The sequence below is a fragment of the Sphaerodactylus townsendi genome, linkage group LG03, assembly GCF_021028975.2.
Source record: "Sphaerodactylus townsendi isolate TG3544 linkage group LG03, MPM_Stown_v2.3, whole genome shotgun sequence".
Taxonomy (NCBI): Eukaryota; Metazoa; Chordata; class Lepidosauria; order Squamata; family Sphaerodactylidae; genus Sphaerodactylus; species Sphaerodactylus townsendi.
In genome coordinates, this window is record NC_059427.1 from 75,317,380 (window position 1) to 75,335,531 (window position 18,152).

Sequence of the window (18,152 nt, forward strand, 5' to 3'; positions counted from 1 at the left end):
GGAGACACAACGAAGAATGGATGTGTTTGTACAATGGAATGCTATGTTCATAACCAGTGGTGGGATTCAGATAATTTAACAACCGGTTCCAGTGGTGGGATTCAAATAATTTAACAACTGGTTGTTTACAAGCAGCATTTTAACAACCGGTTCTGCCGAAGTGGTGTGAACCTGCTGAATCCCACCACTATAAGCCATATAAGATGCAAATTTGTGTATAATTTTGCTGATGTAATATACTGTCAGCTAATGCTGAATAATTTGGTGTGGTTTATTTTTGTTTTCCTAGTCACAAAATTTGAGTTCTCTTCCCGTAAAATATGTAATAGAATTCTTAAGAACCTCCCATCTGTTTGTTCAGACTCTACTTCAGTTGCTTCATACTTAAATTCCATTTGAATATCCTCCAAGACATGCTCTCACAAACCAGGTCAATCTAGCGTGAACAGCCAGGCCCAAAGCCTGTCAAAGCAACTGTTTATGCTTACCTACATGCTGCCAGCGTGCAACTCCCACAAGGATGTAAACTGATTTTCATATGGTAATGCTTTTGTGTGTTCTGACAGAAGAGCAATCAGGTGTTTGTGTAGGTGACCAGGTAGGACATAAGATAGACTGTTGATCTCTTGACTTGTAAAGACATTCTGTCAGGCAACCCCAGCTTCACAGCAGTCGAGCTTTCCTTGTGTAAACAGAGACTGCTTAATTACACAGGTCATGTCAATTAGTGCGACCTCAGTGTTTTAAAGAAATTAATCACTTTCAGCAGAGGAAAGCACCCCATACTTTAATATTCAGCATGATAATAAAGTGTGTAGAAATATATTCAATGACTGTGTGTTTTTATTGTTATAATTGGTAGTTGGGTTTAATTCCCCCCCCCTTTCCTTTGAACTTGTTGCTTGAACATCATAGCAAATAAAACAAGCTCGGCAGTTGATAATGTATATTTTTGTTTTGGTTGGAGAAGGAAAATGAGATGAAAAATCAGGGTAGGAGTAGCTAACTCTGTATGACCCTAACCAAAATGTTATGGATGTAATGGAGCAGGAGCTCAGTTTCTTATGGGTGGGCTTAGCTGTTCTCACTCAACTGTGGCATAAATGACTTCACCCTCTTTCGATGTTCTCACCATCTGCCTATGATGAAATGATACCTCATCCCACAATAACTTGAACAAAATTTATAGATTTGGAAAATAAATTCTTGCTGTGTACTCTGATATTGCTCATAGGATAGTTTAACGTAGTTGTAGCAGTTCAGTTCCCCCCACCCCACAGTTCTTTCCACACAATGTTTAGAGGGATAAACAAAAATATAAATTTACTTCCACTAAAGTGGAGACTACTGAAGTACTAGGAATGTGCCATAAATTAATTGACTAGCAAAACTTAATGGACTGTGGATAAAGCTCAGGAGTAATGTGATTCCTAATCTTGAAATATTAGGTGAAGCACCATAACAAATAAACAGGCTTCATGCTTAACCTAAATAAACAGCTTGATTTTCTAACTTCCTGTTTTGTTTTTTAAACTAGTAACGGAATTATTTGTAATGAACAGAAACATACATACTCACACATATACACACAAACATACACCTCTTTGCTAATGACAGGAAATTTAAGATACAAATATTTTTACTTTGTTTAGTTAGCAGTTCACCACCTTCTAATGCCAAATATGTCTTAAATTAAGAATAAATGGACAGATTGCTGCTAAACTTGAAAATCATTTTCTGAGTTTCCCTATCTTAAGTTAAAAACTGTTTTCTCCACAGCATTTGGGTAGATTCAAAATTTGGCAGGCATGACTGTCCCCCTGTTTACATGAGTTTGTCAGCACCTCGTTAATCAATTTTTAAACTGTGGCATGCCTGTTCTTTTTAAGTTGTGCCTCTGCCTATGCTACACCTCCTGTTTTCATATTTTTAGAAAAGCAAAATAAGAGTTGTTTCCTCTATAAATTAGTTTTGCATGTACTTTGATATAAACACATCCCACTACATTGTCTTTTCTAGATATGCATATGGGGCTTTTGTGAGAATCAATTGACTCCTGAGAAGTTATTTTACAAGATTAATTTAGAATGTTTTATATATATATATATAAACATAAACAAGATAGGAGTATTTCCTTGACTATCTGATTTAGTCAAAGTTTCCAATCCTTCTTTAATTCACTGTTCAAAATTGGTGTCCATGAGAAAATAATAAAAGCTTTATTTTATACATTATAAATTACAATTTTCTGCCATGGTACTGATCTAACTCTCTTGAACTCACCTGTGCATGTCTTCTTTCAAGAAAGAAACGAAATTGCGGATTGTTTCCTGGAATCATGTTATAATCCCTGTTGGAGTCATGAACAGCATGTGTGTAAATTTAAAAATGATTTATTTTACTTTAAAGGACTGGCCTGTAGAACCAGTATGGAGAGTGAAAAAAATTAACTATGTTTTCTTGGGCTATTACTATCTGTTATGTAAAGAGATCAATGTCAACTGTTCTATTAAAGGAAATCCAACATTCGATTTATACTATGCCGTGATCAGTAAATAAAATAATTGTTGTAATATAAGTTGCGGACAAAAACAAGTTAATAGTGCAGCCTTTCCAAATGTAACAAAGACACTTTTGTGTTACTGGTGTCTAGATAAAGCAGACGTCCAGCTTACCATGTGGTTCAGGGGAGGGGTTGTTGTCAATAGCAGAGCATCTGCTTGGCATGCAGAAAGTCCCAGATTCAATCGTTGGCATCTCCATTTAAATAATCTGGAAATAGATGATGTGAAAGACCTCTCTTCTATGAACTGTTGCCAGTCTGAGTAGACAGTACTGACTGTGAAGGATCAAGGGTCTAATTCAATACAAGGCAGCTTCATATGTGTGAATGTGTGGACTTTCTACTATATGGCTGTTTGATCTTCTGTATTACTACACTCAAGATGTAATTTTTCTGCCATGTATTTCCATGTGTGATGTTCACTTGGGAAAAAAAATTGAATTTTTCTAATTTGGATACTCAGAAGGGTATCCATATTGGTACTTTGGATTATCTGAGTCCCCAGAACTTTTCAGAACCTAGGTTGAAGGTGGATGGTTTCTTTTGGGGGGAATTCTGAAAAAAATTGTGTCCATTATTCCCTATGGGGGATTCTTCCCAGGAGCTGAAGTGGCTGTTTTATAAGCAAATGACACCAACATGTCAGGGAATTTTCCTGGAAATTTCAGCAAACTATCTGTCCACTAAATACTTCTACAAAGTTTCAAGTTAATTAGACCACAGGCTTCAGTTTTGTGGACCTTTGAATAAGATGTGCTCAGTAGGATTATTTGTCTTCAAAGTTTCCTGTGGGAAAAGAATGCCATATTTTTTCCAGATCGAAGAAGCCAATAGCCAAATACACGAGAACCACCACTAGCTAGAAGCTTCCAACTGCCACAGAAACAACAGAAACAACATCATAGAGGGCCAGATCCCAGGCTGGTTTCATTTCAGATTTTCTGGTGGCCACTCACTTTTTGACCATGTGTAATCCACCATGGATCCAGTGAATTCAAGTAGTTACAAATCAAATTAAACAATCAGAAGAACTAAAAAATGCTAGACAAGTAGAAGAAAAAGCTCAAAAAATTAAACAAGCAGAACATGCAAGAAAGGATAAAACAAGAGGTTCAAGGTGTGAGACAGGAGATATCAACAGGACTATCAGAAATAAAAATGGATAAAAGAAATGCACAAGAAATAAGGAAAATCAAAGAAAGAACTGCACATAGATGGACAAGATCTTTGGATGGAAAAAAGGATTAAAATTTTGAAGGTGCAGTGTAGAAGCAGTAACCTAAGATTTAGACAAATTTCAAAAGATCTTGGTAAAACAAATTTAGAAGACAGTTTCCTCAAGCTATCACAAAACTACCTGATTATTCAATGAGACCTTTCAGATATTGACCAGATATTCAGAATAAATTTAAGTTTTGCATTTAGGAATAAATTGCCAAGGGATATAGCAGTCAGGTTTATACACAACAAAAAAACCCCCATTATACTGAACAAAGAGAATCTCCACTCAAAGTGGAAGAGAAAGTAGTCAGATTTTCAAGACTTGCCTACAAGTTTGTTGAGGAAAAAAAGAAAGACTTTGATTTCTTTTAAAAGACAAATTCTACGAAGGAAAGAAATAAGGTATCCTTGGAAAGTTACATTTGCTAAAGAAATGGCACTTCCTAAGGGCAAAAGAACAATCATTACAATGGTATAAGCTAAGAAACTGGCAGAAGAATTATCAACTGAGATACATCCAAAGAATCTGAGAGAGAATTGGAAAGAAAATCTCCTATAAGTTCAACAGAAAATTATCCAAAAACAAAAAGGGGGACAAAAGAGTATCAGACGAAAAAAAAGGAAACAAACTAGTTTAAACTACAGCATTAAAATAAAATAGATAAAATGAAGATTGTATCAAGGAATATGAATGGTCTAAATTTTCCTTCCAAGCGAGTGAGAGGTGGTGGGGATGAGATAGGGCAGCAAGGGCCTGAAGAGGCCAAGGATACATCTTAAAATGTGCTATGAAAATTTCAGTTTGCTTTTAAAAGTTCCAGTAAGATTGAAGTTGATTCCAATAAGACTGCACAGAACCTGAGAGGATTGGCAACTCTACATAGATTGCATACAAGAGCTACAACAGTCCTGTCTGCAGGCCTATTCTTTTAGCATGGTCACTGCTAGACCAACAAGCATGTTGTAGTGATTAGGAGTGGTGGATTCTAATCTGGAGAACTGGGTTTTATTCCTTGCTCTCTCAGCCCCACCTATCTTGCAAGTTGTCTGCTGTGAGTAGAGGAAGAGAAGGAGTTTGTAAGCCACGTTGAGACTCCTTACAGGAGACTCCTTACAGGAGACTCCTTACCCTTACGGGGTATAAATCTAAACTCTTTTTCTTCTAATCTCAAACCATAGGCTGGCTCCTATGAACAGAGGCAGTATCTGAAAACCTTATTAAGTCTGGTGGTTCTGGAAAGAAACAGTGTGGCCCAAAGTGGTTAATTAAGCAGTGTTTCTGTCAATATCTGACAAAAACTACTTTAAATAATGTTATTAATCGGGCTTTATTTGGAGAGTTTTGTTTCATCCCCCCCCCCCCTTTACCCAGTGCAAGCAGTATAACGGAAATGTTGCTAGCAAACTTCCCTGTTCACACAACTTTGAGAGCGTAGGTGGCTTCCTCAGAGACTTGAAGCAATGTTTGCCAATCCTTGTAAAGCATTTCATCTCTTCAGAGGCTAAAGCCTCTCAATACCAAGAACAATTAAAGCAAACGCCTTTCAGAGCAATGGGGGAATTCAGCAAAATAAATCAGAAATCCTCTGCCTTGGCTCTGGAGGGTTGCCTCATTATAAGAGCAGATCTATTAGCCCCCTTGCCATTGTCTTTCAGCTCTCAAGTGAGGTGATTCTAATTAAATTAATCTGCATGTCAATCTATCGGTGATCAATCAAAGGGGCTGAGGTTCCCCTTTGCGGCAGTGTGCTTGCGGCTGACAGCGGCTGATAATGGAGGAAGAAATAAACTGTCGAGCAAAGTTAATTAGTCAACATAATAGGTGGATTAAAACAGAAGCTGGCTGATTGCTGTTTCACATGTTGAAGCATGAGGTGGGAGCTGAAACTGCAATTAACAGACAATTATTATATTTGGTTGTAAGAGGTCGCATGAATAAACATATCTCAGTGGGTTTCAATTTTTAATCCCCTTTCCTTGTTTAATATAAGGAGAAGTGTAGGTCATTTCTTCTTATTGTTTTCGCCAAAGTTTTGGAAGGCAGTGTCTATTCATGGGAAACAGGCTTGTGACTAGGCAGCATGCTCAGGACCAACTTGAGTGTCAGTGGGACAGAAATTTTGTTAGTGTGAATGTTAAGAGCAAGAACAAGAATGTAATTATTGGGTATAGATGTGCATAGCAGATTTCTGGAGCAGTCTTCTGAAAACATGGCCATTCATTTAGCACTAGGAATTTAGCACTTTTAAAAATATCCATGCTGCATTTTGACATTTTAATTCCCTATAGCCCTTCTAATGAATTAAGTTTTTTGCTGAATGGATGTACAGTTTTGAATACACAGTTGGTTGTGTTTCAATGCTTCTGGGCCATTTCCAATCTTCTTCTTTTTTTCAAAATTAGGCAAGATAATAATAGATCACAATGAAGTATGAGAGTCACCATGTTTTTCCTTTTGTAACAAAACATTTTTGAAAATATCTGGTACTGTATTGTGCTATCTAGCTGCCTATAGTACATTAACTTCTTATAGAACCGAAGATAAATGAATTTGGGGAATTTTACACTGATAAACAAAGAACCCAAATATACTTCTTTGCTGGAGTCTCATCTGGAAAAAAACAGTACTGGAAGGATAAGACAACAAATATGCAGAAGACTACGAATGCTGAAAACTGCAGTAGCTGTTGGTCTACTGTATTTGCAAATGCTGTTACTTGCAATTTTGGAGTAGGAAATACAGTTCAGCTGGGTCTTTGCCACTACAGCCCCTTCCCCCAAAGCAACCTGAACAATCCGGACCACAATGTGCCACAAACAGAATACAGGAGCACCAGATTGAAGGCACCTGCAAATTTAGAATCCTGGGTCTTTTTGAATCTGTGGACACTTACCTCTGGAATTTTAAGACGGATTAGTGAGCAGTAGTCCAAAATGGCTACTTCAAGAGGCAGAGCCAAACATAATACTGTTCTCCTTGCTTTGCAAGTGAATCGCATAACGGGAATTGTAAAGAAGGAATACAAAAGGAAGGAAAGCTGTGTGGGGGGCACAGATTGAAGAATATAATGACATAAGGGAAAGCTGGAGGTGGAGGAAAAGGAAGGGGAATTAAAAAGAGGGATGGAACCATGAGCTTGGGTGCTTAGCTGTCCTCGTGATCCTTCAATACCTGCAACTGCTATTGGAGCCATTGAAAATTCTTTCATTTGAATGAGGACAGCCAATTACAAGCTCTGTTTTACAGTGACCCCACCCACTTTTTGTACTGCCCCTGAAGACAATCAGCCACTCAGATGAGCCAAAGGAGTGCTGCTCCAGCATCCAATCATCTTCAATATGTTGGAGGGAACACAGGGAAAGGGGGAACTGAGTTCTGCTTCAGGGAAAGGGCAGTGATCCAATCAGGTCTGGCTCAGGAAAAAGAGCAGACAAGGTGAAGGAGAGCTCTGCCTGGTAGTGTGTCAGAGTGGTTTAGCTCTGGCTCTGGGAAAGAAGATAATGCTTGACTGTTAGACCTCTTTCTGGTGATGGGCAGACCTGGTACAATTTAGTATGACTGGAGAAAGAGTGGGTTGGTGTGGGTGGAATCCTATTTGTGAGAGAGGATCCAGCCTAGTGGCTAGTTAGTAAAAGTTTGAAAGCATTGTAGAAAAGTCCTAACTACTTTCTGAAGTCAAAGCAGTTTAAATATTTTTGCCTCAGCCAGATTTCTACTTTGTCTACCTGGTGCTGCTTATTTGTTCCTTTAAAACCAATCTTAAATCTTCTTAATTGTATGCATATTAATCCAGTCTCAATGATCTCAATATCTCTTTGTGCACCACAAATTTACCTCACAGCAGTAGACACATGCTACCTCTAGAACACCTGGAAACTAAGGGGAAGGTTTCTAGTTCAAAATGAAGGTAGATCCCAAAACTCATAGAAGGCTGTGGGCATCCCTTCAGTAGTAAAAAAAGTTTATCACAATCACAGATTTTAGGGAAGCAATGGGAGATACCATGTTAGGGAGCCTGCTGCAGACTATGAGTTCTCACTAATTCAGAAAGGAGCTCGTTTGTAGGTTCTAGCAGGGGAACGCAGCTATTGTATACCGTTGACCGAAGAACGGTACACTCCTATCTGGGATGGTTGTCCTCTTCCACCAAGTGCGCAGCTTAGGGAGGGATGCACATGAAGCGGTGAGGGAGGTAGGGGACACCTGCCTAGCAAGCCAGATCAGTTTAATCTATCCTAGCGATCAATGGAGTGACAGATGTCGCAGCCAGGTCACCCTCACACTGCGTATTTTTTGGGTACACTACTTAGAGAAGGAACTGTATTGGGAGAGATGAAGGATTGAGTATCTTGAATTCTTAATTATAGTGCAACTTCAGTCTGGCCAGAAGTCTGGACAACAAGGCCAAAGCTATTCCAAATTTGCCTCATTTATGTCACATAGGACGTCACTGGAGCTCAAGTAAGGACAAGGACAGATCTGGGCTTTCCAGATAACAATGATACATAAGATGCTTTTTAAGAGCTGCATCACACTTAGGCTCATTCCGCACATGCAGAATAATGCACTTTCAAACTGCTTTCAGTGCTCTTTTAAGCTGTGCGGAATGGCAAAATCAACTTGCAAACAATTGTGGAAGTGGTTTGAAAACGCATTATTTTGTGTGTGCGGAAGGGGCCATAGACAGCATTTTCATCTTATTATTTAAAAACCTTTTTTAAGTAGCCCACTGTCACTTACCTAAAATAAGCTGTTTCAGTTACACTTGTTTCAGGTATCCTGTTACAAATTTGAAACTTATTTGAAATGTGTTGGAGAATTTGTCTGCTGATAAGTTTTGCGTTTGCAGTCTGAATTTGTAAATGTTTTAGATTCTATAAATGTGTAATCCCATGTTTCCTACTAATTGGAGTAAAAATGTTTTCCATTTTCAGTTGTTTAATTGAATTAGAAGGTTAATATTCACAAAGTGTATGAATCAAATCAAACCTGATTATTTATTAAAGAACATGTCTACTTGCATTTGAAAAGAGGTATTCATTTCTGTTCCCAAATGTCTTACTTACAATGATGGGATCTTGTTCTGGACAAACTGGAGATGTGCAAACACCCCTGGCAGCTTCGGCTGTAACAGTGGGATACATGTGACTGCTGCCATCCCAACTTTACGAACCAAACTTCTGCTTCCCTATTCTTTTTCAATCATCTCCCATTTGTAATGACAACTGCTTTATCTATTCTGGTGTGCAAGCTATAGGATATTGTCAGGCAAAATACAGCCAGTTCTTTAAAAAAAGAGAAGCTAATAAAGCTTTTGTTGTTAAAATGATGGTTAACTGTGCATGTTCTGCCATACAGCTACAAACTGTGCAATTGACTTAAAGCGACATCAAAAGCTTGCGATGCCAAAGACCCTCTCATCAATAGCACCTCTTGTTAGAGTCGTACAGTCTAAGCACTAGTTATTATGTGAAATAGCACTGCAATTTTCTTCAGCTCCCAGCTGTTATTTAAGGTTCTGAGTTTATTACACTCTGCGCCTGTTTCATTTAAAAATTGTGTTAAAGTGTTTCTTCGTGTTCCTGTTCTACCCATAGGTCGTGGTATCTACAACAGTCAATGTGGATGGTCATGTCTTGGCAGTATCAGATAACATGTTTGTACACAACAACTCCAAACATGGGCGGAGGGCTCGAAGGCTTGATCCTTCGGAAGGTACGCCTTCTTATCTGGAACATGGTAGGCATTTTTTTTTGTTGGTTGCCATTGCTTCTTTAAACTGCTGGTTTATTTGGACTCAATCTCGTGTGTGTGTCTCCCCCCCCCCCCCATTGCTAGTTATCCTTAAAAAAATCAAAGGATAAAGGGATCAGATTGTTTTTTAAGAGGAGTATAGGGCGCAAAGCTAATGCAGAATTTTCAGTAGTGTTTGGGTGGTCCCACAAAGCCTATTCACGAAATATTGACTAATAAGCAGGTTGTGGGAAAGCTTCTCACACTTCCCAAATTTATGGCTGGTTTTCATTTATTTGAAAAGTCTGTGAGCAAGATCTGTGGCACTCCAGTGTGCACATCGTTTGCCCATATTTAATCTGTTGCAGTAGAATGTTCTAAGCACACTTCCAGATGTATGTACAAACTATTGCAAAGACTTTGGCACTCCCTCATTGTGGCACATAATAATCTTAATACATGACTATTGCATGGTAGTTGCAGTTGTGTGAATCCATCCTTGAGTTTTCAAAAACAGGTCTAGAATAAAGTAGTCAAGTTTTAAGAAACACGTAGCACTTTCATCATGGGGGTTCCTTGTAACAACACTGGGTAGTAGAATTCAGGAATTCCCTTTTCCTGTTAAACTCCTGTTTACAGATAATTAGGTTGTTTCTGTACAGCCACGTTTACATGATCCATCTAGTTATAGGGATAACTTGTTGCTTATTCTTTTAATCATTATGTTCCTCAATTTCACTCTTCTTGGTAGTTCACTGCTCCCAAATTCCAGTTTAACTGTGACAGTTTTTAAAATAAATGTCAGGATGGAAAGACTTCACAGTTTGTGGTCGCTTCCATCTAAAGCTCACAACTGCATTAATTCAGTGGGAAACAATTATAACTATTATTTACTAAAGATGTTTGTATTTCTCCATTAATCCTTTTGAATTATAATTTGCATTTAAGCATTTATTAATTTATATTGCACTTTTCTCCCCAGCTGGGATTCAAAGTGGCTTAAAATAGTGCTCGCCTTCCTCCTTTCTCTCCTCAGGCTGAGAGTTTGTGATGGATCCAATGTTACCCAGTGAACTTCTTTCGTGAACTGGAGATTCAAACCTGGATCTCCTAGAATCCTAGTTCAATATTAAGCTGTTAATGGAGGCTCTCAAAGAGCCAACGTGGTATAGTGGACTATTGAACTAGAATCTGGGAGACCCAGGTTTGAAACCTTTCTCTGCCATGGCAGCTTGTCTGGTGACCTTGGGCCAGTCATACGTTCTCAGCCTAGCCTACTGTAAATATTATTATGAAGATAAAATAGAACGATGTAAGCCACTTTGGGTCTCCACAGGGGAGAAAGGTAGGATATCAACAAAATAAACAAATAAATAAAATACAAACTGTGATCAATACATCCAAATCAGATAAGAGCTACCACAATAATGCAAATAATAAACAGCAGCAAAAATAAACAGTGCATTGCTACTTAATCAAAGCTTTCTCAAAAGCTCTGTGGAAGAGAGGCCAGGTGGTAAAGCTCCATAAAACAGGTGTTCAATAATGACTAGCCTTGCTGCTCAATTCTAAGGCCTTCAGTACTGTTACTTTATTAAGAATTTTCTGAATGAATACCAGGGGCCACTAAATCCATTAAACTAGTTCAGGAACTGCTTTGGTTAAGACCCAGATTGCAATAACCATTTATTATTCGATTATTTGAATAATAAATTTAAGTAGGCTTGCCCATTGGCTCCTCCACAATTGCCAGTCCAACTGATTGGGGGAAGCAGACCACACCTGACTGCAGAGCCATCTGGCCCAGATGTGGATAGTAGCAACATGAGAAGATGCAATTAATAAGGCTGTTTATGTCGTCATCACTATTGGCCAGGTGTGAGCTGAATTACCTTTATGGGGGTCGGGAGTTTGGCTTGACTGCTGTAGACCTTCCAGGAAACTGACCCACTCCCAGTAGGTTAGAGCCAACTATCCCTAATGGCTTTGAAATAATACATATGAATAAATTATGTATGCAATCTAGGTGCTGAGTTTAGAATTTTCCTTTTCCCCTGACAATATTCTGTGGTAGAACTGATCTGATCTTCCATGTGTGAATCTTGGCAGTTGTGCTTTGCAAAAATAATTTTCTGGCTTTTATTACAAGCTGTGCCATACTGTTAATTGTTGTAACTAATACAAACTTAACTTTTTAAAATACGTGATCACTAGCCATTACAGTTCCACAGGAAAGCTTAGCAATACTGTCAGAGGTTAATTATACAGGGGATACATACTTGACTATATTATTATTATTATTATTATTATTATTATTATTATTATTATTATTATGGTAGATTCACAGCTGCTAGATCTTTAGCTTGTTGTTGGCCTTCATTACAATTCGAGCCTCACCCAGAGGCCTAGGACCGTGGTGGCGAACCTTTGGCACTCCAGATGTTATGGACTACAATTGGCTATGCTGGCAGGGGCTGATGGGAATTGTAGTCCATAACATCTGGAGTGCCAAAGGTTTGCCACCACTGGCCTAGGAAGTTGTAATGTATCAGCGTAGTGAGTATTACGATGCTTGAGGATCCGAGCAGGGCTGCCTTCTGAATTTGACAGATGTTAATTTTGTCAATTTGAAGATGTTTCAAGGGCTGCCCTAGTGTTTTTTTTCAGGATGGCAGTGATGATGATGAGTGGTAGGGTGTATATATTATTATTATTATTATTATTATTATTATTATTATTATTATTATTATTATTATTATTATTATTATTACACTATTTTTGTTTGAACTCTCAGTAATACTAAAATGATCTTAACTTGTCAATACTGTTTATTAATGTTTTTGGAAGCAATAAAAATCTAGACTTTTGTTGTATAGATTTTGTGTAAACCTAGTTCTAATACAGCAGTCATATATAAGACTGTACAATAAATATAACAAGAACCTATGAATATCGGCTCAACAGAGTTCAGTGGGACTTTGCTTTGAGTTGATGTTTATAGTTTCTTGCAGTAACTGTCCTTTGTGAACTTTGCCTTCAAAACTGCTAAGTAATAAACAAAATCACATTTAGTAGTTTGGTAAAACCACATGGGGAGGTTTATCTAGGATCACTGGTATGACAGATCTTCCGCAGAATGCAAACATTTATTTGTCTGTGGTTAAGAACACTTTCAATCCCCACTCAAGCTAGTATATGTGAATGCAAGTACTATTCCCCCATGCAGCCTCTGGGTGATTGGTTAGTTTCAAAAGAAGCCAGCTGAGATTAATCTCAGGAAAACTAAATATCACCCCAGAAAACCAAAAGTAACCAACCCTGCACGGTGAATGTGTATTTTCCATAATTAATTGAATCAGTGCTGACCAGAAATTCTCTTTTGCATCAGTACTAGGTCATAATTTTTCTTCCTCCAATTTACTTTGCATGTATGTAAAGTAGCTCCTCCCACACAATGGTGATGACACCAATGCTGAACACATGATAAATTCACAGTGAACCAGGGCCACATCCAAGGACGAAGGAAAGGGGGGGTTCTCGGGTTCAACCCCCCCATTCATGTTCGAAGCTCCATCCACCTGTTTGTAGGTTTTTAAAACATTTTTAGTGTTTTCGGTATTTGGCCTGCAGGAGGCTCATATTTTAGGCTAGCAGCACCAAACTTTCAGAGATTGTTTGGGAGAATCTCCTGACGATACTACCCAGATTTGGTGAGGTTTGGTTCAGGGGGTCCAAAGTTATGGACTCCCAAAGGGGGTGCCCCCATCCTCCATTGTTTCCAACGGAAGCTAATAGAAGATGGGGGCTACACATTTGAGGGTCCATACCTTTGGACACCCTGAACCAAACTTTGCCAAACCTGGGAAGTATCATCAGGACAGTCTCTTACTGATACCACCCAGCTTTTGTGAAGTTTGGTCCAGGGGGTCCAAAGATGTGGACTTCCAAAGGGGGTGCCCCCATCCCCCATTGTTTCCAATGGAAGGTAATAGGAGATGGGGCTACACTTTTGAGGGTCCATAACTTTGGACCCCCTGAACCAAACTTCACCAAACCTGGGTGGTATCATTAGGAGAGTCTCCTAAAGATACCCTAAAAGTTTGGTGCTGCTAGCTTAACAATTGCACCCCTGACAGCAGGCACCCCCCAAATTTCCCCAGACTCTCCTTTTAAATCCACGCCCCTTGGCATGGATTTAAAGGGAGAAATCTGAAGATCCCCTCAGTTTAGAAGAAGAAGGAATTTGGATTTATATCCTCCCTTTCTCTCCTGTAGGAGACTCAAAGGAGCTTACAATCTCCTTGACCTTCCCCCCTCACAACAAACACCCTGTGAGGTGGGTGGGGCTGAGAGAACTCCGAAAAGCTGTGACTAGCTTAAGGTCACCCAACTGGCCTGTGTGGGAGTGCACAGGCTAATCTGAATTCTCCAGATAAGCCTCCACAGGTCAAGCGGCAGAGCAGGGAATCAAACCCGGTGCCTCCAGATTAGAATGCACCTGCTCTTAACCACTATGCCACATTGAACGTGATGCTGTTTCACAGTGGGGGATAATCCTCCCCAAAACAGCATCACTTTCAATGTTGTTTAACTGGGGACCCCAGATTCTCTCTTTAAGGTGGATTTAAAAGGAGAATTTGGGCTCTCTAGTTTAAACACCATTGAACGTGATGCTGTTTGGGAGGGGATTCCAGCATCACAGCAGCTGCCCGGGGGAGAGGGGGGCGCAAAACTCAGATTTTGCACCGGGCTCCATTTTCCCTCTATGCCTCTGCCCAGAGGGGAGGGCAGAAGGAACTGCCAGCTGCCGGCTGGGAACCCAGCTGGTGGGGGGCAGGGGAGGGCAGGGCAGGGCAGGGCAGGGCAGGGCAGGGAAGTATGCCATACCCGGCCTTGGAGAGCTGCTTTTATAAGCGCTAGGCTGGGGGCGGGGCTTGGGGAGGCGTGGCCATGCCCTAGGGGTGGGTGGGGATGTGGCTCCACCCCCTACCCCCCATACAAAATCTATACCTATGTCCCTGGCCACATCGTTGTACTTTCTAACCTAACATTCGTAGCTCAGCAGTGTTTCTTATTATATAAACGTAACTTACATCTGTATTTATTTAGCTATACTTTTCTATGTAGGCCCTGAGCCATTTTATACTATAATTTATGTTATAGATCTCATTATAACCCTGCCAACAATTTAATTTAATAAACAAACTACTATCATAACTTTTGTGTGATTTTACTAAAGAATGTACAAATTGTTATTTTATCAATTAGTTGGAAGAAAAGCACACCAAATTCATCTGTCCATTTATCTAAGATAGTCTAAGATTTCCTCTTCCCAAAAAAGCCCTGCTTTTTGATGTCAAAGAAGGACAGTCAGTTATTCCCCCTTAAAAAAAAGTCCTCCTGAATATCTGCCACTAAATGACTGAATTCCTTATACTGGATATATTCCTATTCTCGTAGGTATTTACTTACTTATTTCATTTATATCCCACCTTTCTCCAAAATGGGGATGCAAAGCTAATTGGAGTAAAGCTATCTACAGTAGATATTTCTCATATTTTCATGATTTAGGATAATGAATGTGTATTTGTGGTGGGGGATTGAATAAATTAACTACTAGAGGTTGACATACGAGTGCCTATATTAGTCAGCAATATATTATGTATTTATGCGATTATTTTCTAAAACGGGCATTAACATTGCATTCTTTGCCCTCTTTTCAAATCCTTCACATTCAGCTGGGTAAGACAGTTTGGAAGCTGCTAGCAAATGTTCACCTTTTCAAGAGATTACTGCCTCAATAACCCCAAATTGAAAGACCATTGGAATATTTCCCATTGACTTCAATAGCTTTGGGAGCATGCAACATAGACAGAAGGCTGTCCCCTGTTTAGAAGGTGGAATCACCATGTAACATACAAAGGCCTTTTCTGCACCACATCAAAAGTTTTTGATATTTAAAGCTGCAATCCTATGCCCAATTTCTTGAGACTACAATCCCTTTAGATTGTTAGGACTTCCTTCTGAATGAATGCACATAGCACTGGGCTACACATCTTCCCTGTTGGGATGTGCAGTTTGATAATGCTTAAATAAAATAAAATCTGAATATCATGCACTCTTTGACAGCATTAATATTAATAGTCCAGCTGCAACCATTTTTGATTTGGGGAGGATTTTCTGGATCTTTGCAAGCTTTTGTCTTCTTTGTGGTTTGCATCTGTGGCTGGCATCTTCAGAGACATGTCACAGTAAGATGGCACAGAGTGGAGTGATTTGTGCGGTTGGGTGTGTGTTTTTGACCTCCTCGAAGATGGGAGGGAGTGTGGTGCACCTGAGAGAAGGACAAAACAGATACCCAGCCATGCAAATCACTCCACACTGTGCAATGGAGAAAAACACACCTTACTGTGACATGCCTTTGAAGATGCCAACCACAGATATGGGTTATATGTTAGGAGCTAAAACCACCTGCCCACATCACATAGCTTGAAAAATACACAACAGCCAGTTGATGTTGACCATGAAAGCCTTGAACAATACATCATCTCTTTATGGTGAACCACCTTTGATTGTGGCAAATTAGATTACTGCAATGTGCTCTGCACAAGTTTGAAGACTTGGAAGACAGTTTAGAAACTAAAGAATATGGCAGCCAGAATACTGACTGATATGGATGTAGGGACCATATCACTACTGTCTTGTTCCACCTCCATTGGCTCCCAATCAGCTTCCAATATGTTGGTGCTGATCTTTGAAACCCTATGCACTTAGAACAATCATACCTTACTTACTTCCATATGAACTATGATCACTATAATCATCTTCAGTGGTCATTCCTTGAGTGTCTCCACCACCCAAAGCTAGATGGGTGGCAACCTGAGAAAGGGCTTTCTCAGTTGTGGCACCAAAATTATGGATTTATCTCCCTTTGATCATTGTCTTCTGCTAGCAGGTGTTTCATTTGGCATTCCTTCACTGACCGCTCCTTCTTGATTATATATTTTGATTGTTTATATTTTAATTCTCTTTGTTTTGTTTAATTGTTCTTTTTAATTAGTTTAATAATATGTATTTTTAAAAGTTGTTTTAAGTTTTTTTTAATAGTTTGGTACCTTGGAGAAGCTAAATTATGTGGAAAAGCAACATAAAAATGTTCTCAAAAATAAATTAATTATTTCAATCACCTCCCCAAGCATGGACACTTGCCATCTGAAAAATGTATGAAATACTACTGCCTGTCTCCCAGTCACCTCAGTACTATTTAAAAATCAAATTATGCAATGTGGGAGTGAATAATTAGTAAACTCCTCTAATGGTCATCTAGCATCAACTGTGTGCAGACTCTGTACAGATTCTGTACAGAAATCTTTAAATATAATACCTAGTCTGCTCACCAGGCCACCATATATGTATAGCTTTGCCTCTTTAGGACCACTCATTGTAGTGACCGTAATATTTATGTGTCTGTTCATGGGAATTGACCCCATGATGAGGAGAGTTATTTGCCCCTATTGAGTATAACCTGTGAGCAGTAATGGTAATGTACTTGGTAAACGTTGTGCACATTACAGATGGAGAGAACTTGCCATCTGGAGGTTGTTTGAAGCAAGCTCCATCTTGAGGGTATAATAACATATAAATCATCTCTAAGTAACATGGAATAAAAGTGAAGGATGAGAGGAAAAAATATAATTTATCAGATTTTGAAGAACAGTTAAACCAGGGGTCCCCAATTGCCTTATGTGTGCCATGGCACCCACCAACACCTTTCCTGGTGCCACCAAGTGCTTTTAGAAAATGGATGGGGTTGGTTGAAGCATTTACCTGACAAGGAGATTTGATTAGTTGTACAAAATTTTAAAGATATTGCTTTGCCAATAGCTGCCAACACAGCACAAGCATCTTCAATGTGTGACTGATGGTAAGCTGGGACAGCCACTTTGAAGCTGGCTCTGCCTCCTGCAGCAGCCATTTTATGGTTGTGCACTACACTATCAGAACTTCAAAGGTGCTCACTGGCTCAAAAAGGTTGGGGATCGTTGAGTTAAACTGTCTGTCAAGTATACAAAGCAGGTGATTTCACAGTTCCATTAGGGTAAAGTGCTGCATGTTATTAGGACAGTTAAAACATCATGTTTCTTTCAGCTGCAACTGGTAAGGCAAAGATGTAATGCAGGTGAAATCCAGCCTCAGTGGGGCAGCCATGCTTCACTTTACACACGTATGAAGTTTTAGAAGCAACTCAGTAAAATTGCTTCAGAATAATTTTCCAGACTGTGGGTTGTATTTATTTGAATGTAAAGGCAATTGCACAATTGGTTTCTCTTTTAGTGTCCCCCTCCGTAGCATAATGCAGTAGTCTCAAAATTATAGTGCTGGAGACCCTGTCGGCTTGCATGCTCTAACACTTTATTATCTAATGATCTAATATGCAACAAGGCAAAGAGGAAGTGCTCATCACTCTGACAGGATGCCTAAGAGAAGTGACTAAATTACTTTATGTACCATTAGCGATAGCAGCCATGGTGAACTCACCGTGAGCGTTTATGCAAATACTCCTGAATATATTCAAGTGGCCTTGTCAAGCTGACAACTGATGAGCAGTTTAAATGGCTCTTTTTTAAGGGCCAG

General features: G+C 39.3%; 1 protein-coding gene across 5 annotated transcripts in view; it reads left to right on the top strand.

Moving 5' to 3' along the window:
• EBF1 (EBF transcription factor 1) overlaps positions 1-18,152 on the top strand; it is a 422,414-nt gene that overhangs the window by 275,863 nt on the left and 128,399 nt on the right. For 3 of the 5 annotated variants that reach the window (XM_048487679.1, XM_048487684.1, XM_048487680.1), the window contains exon 8: positions 9,383-9,524. In XM_048487679.1, coding sequence (XP_048343636.1) covers positions 9,383-9,524 — 142 coding nt within the window. The remainder of the gene's footprint in view (positions 1-9,382; positions 9,525-18,152) is intronic. The other 2 variants (XM_048487682.1, XM_048487683.1) reach the window with 1 other exon arrangement.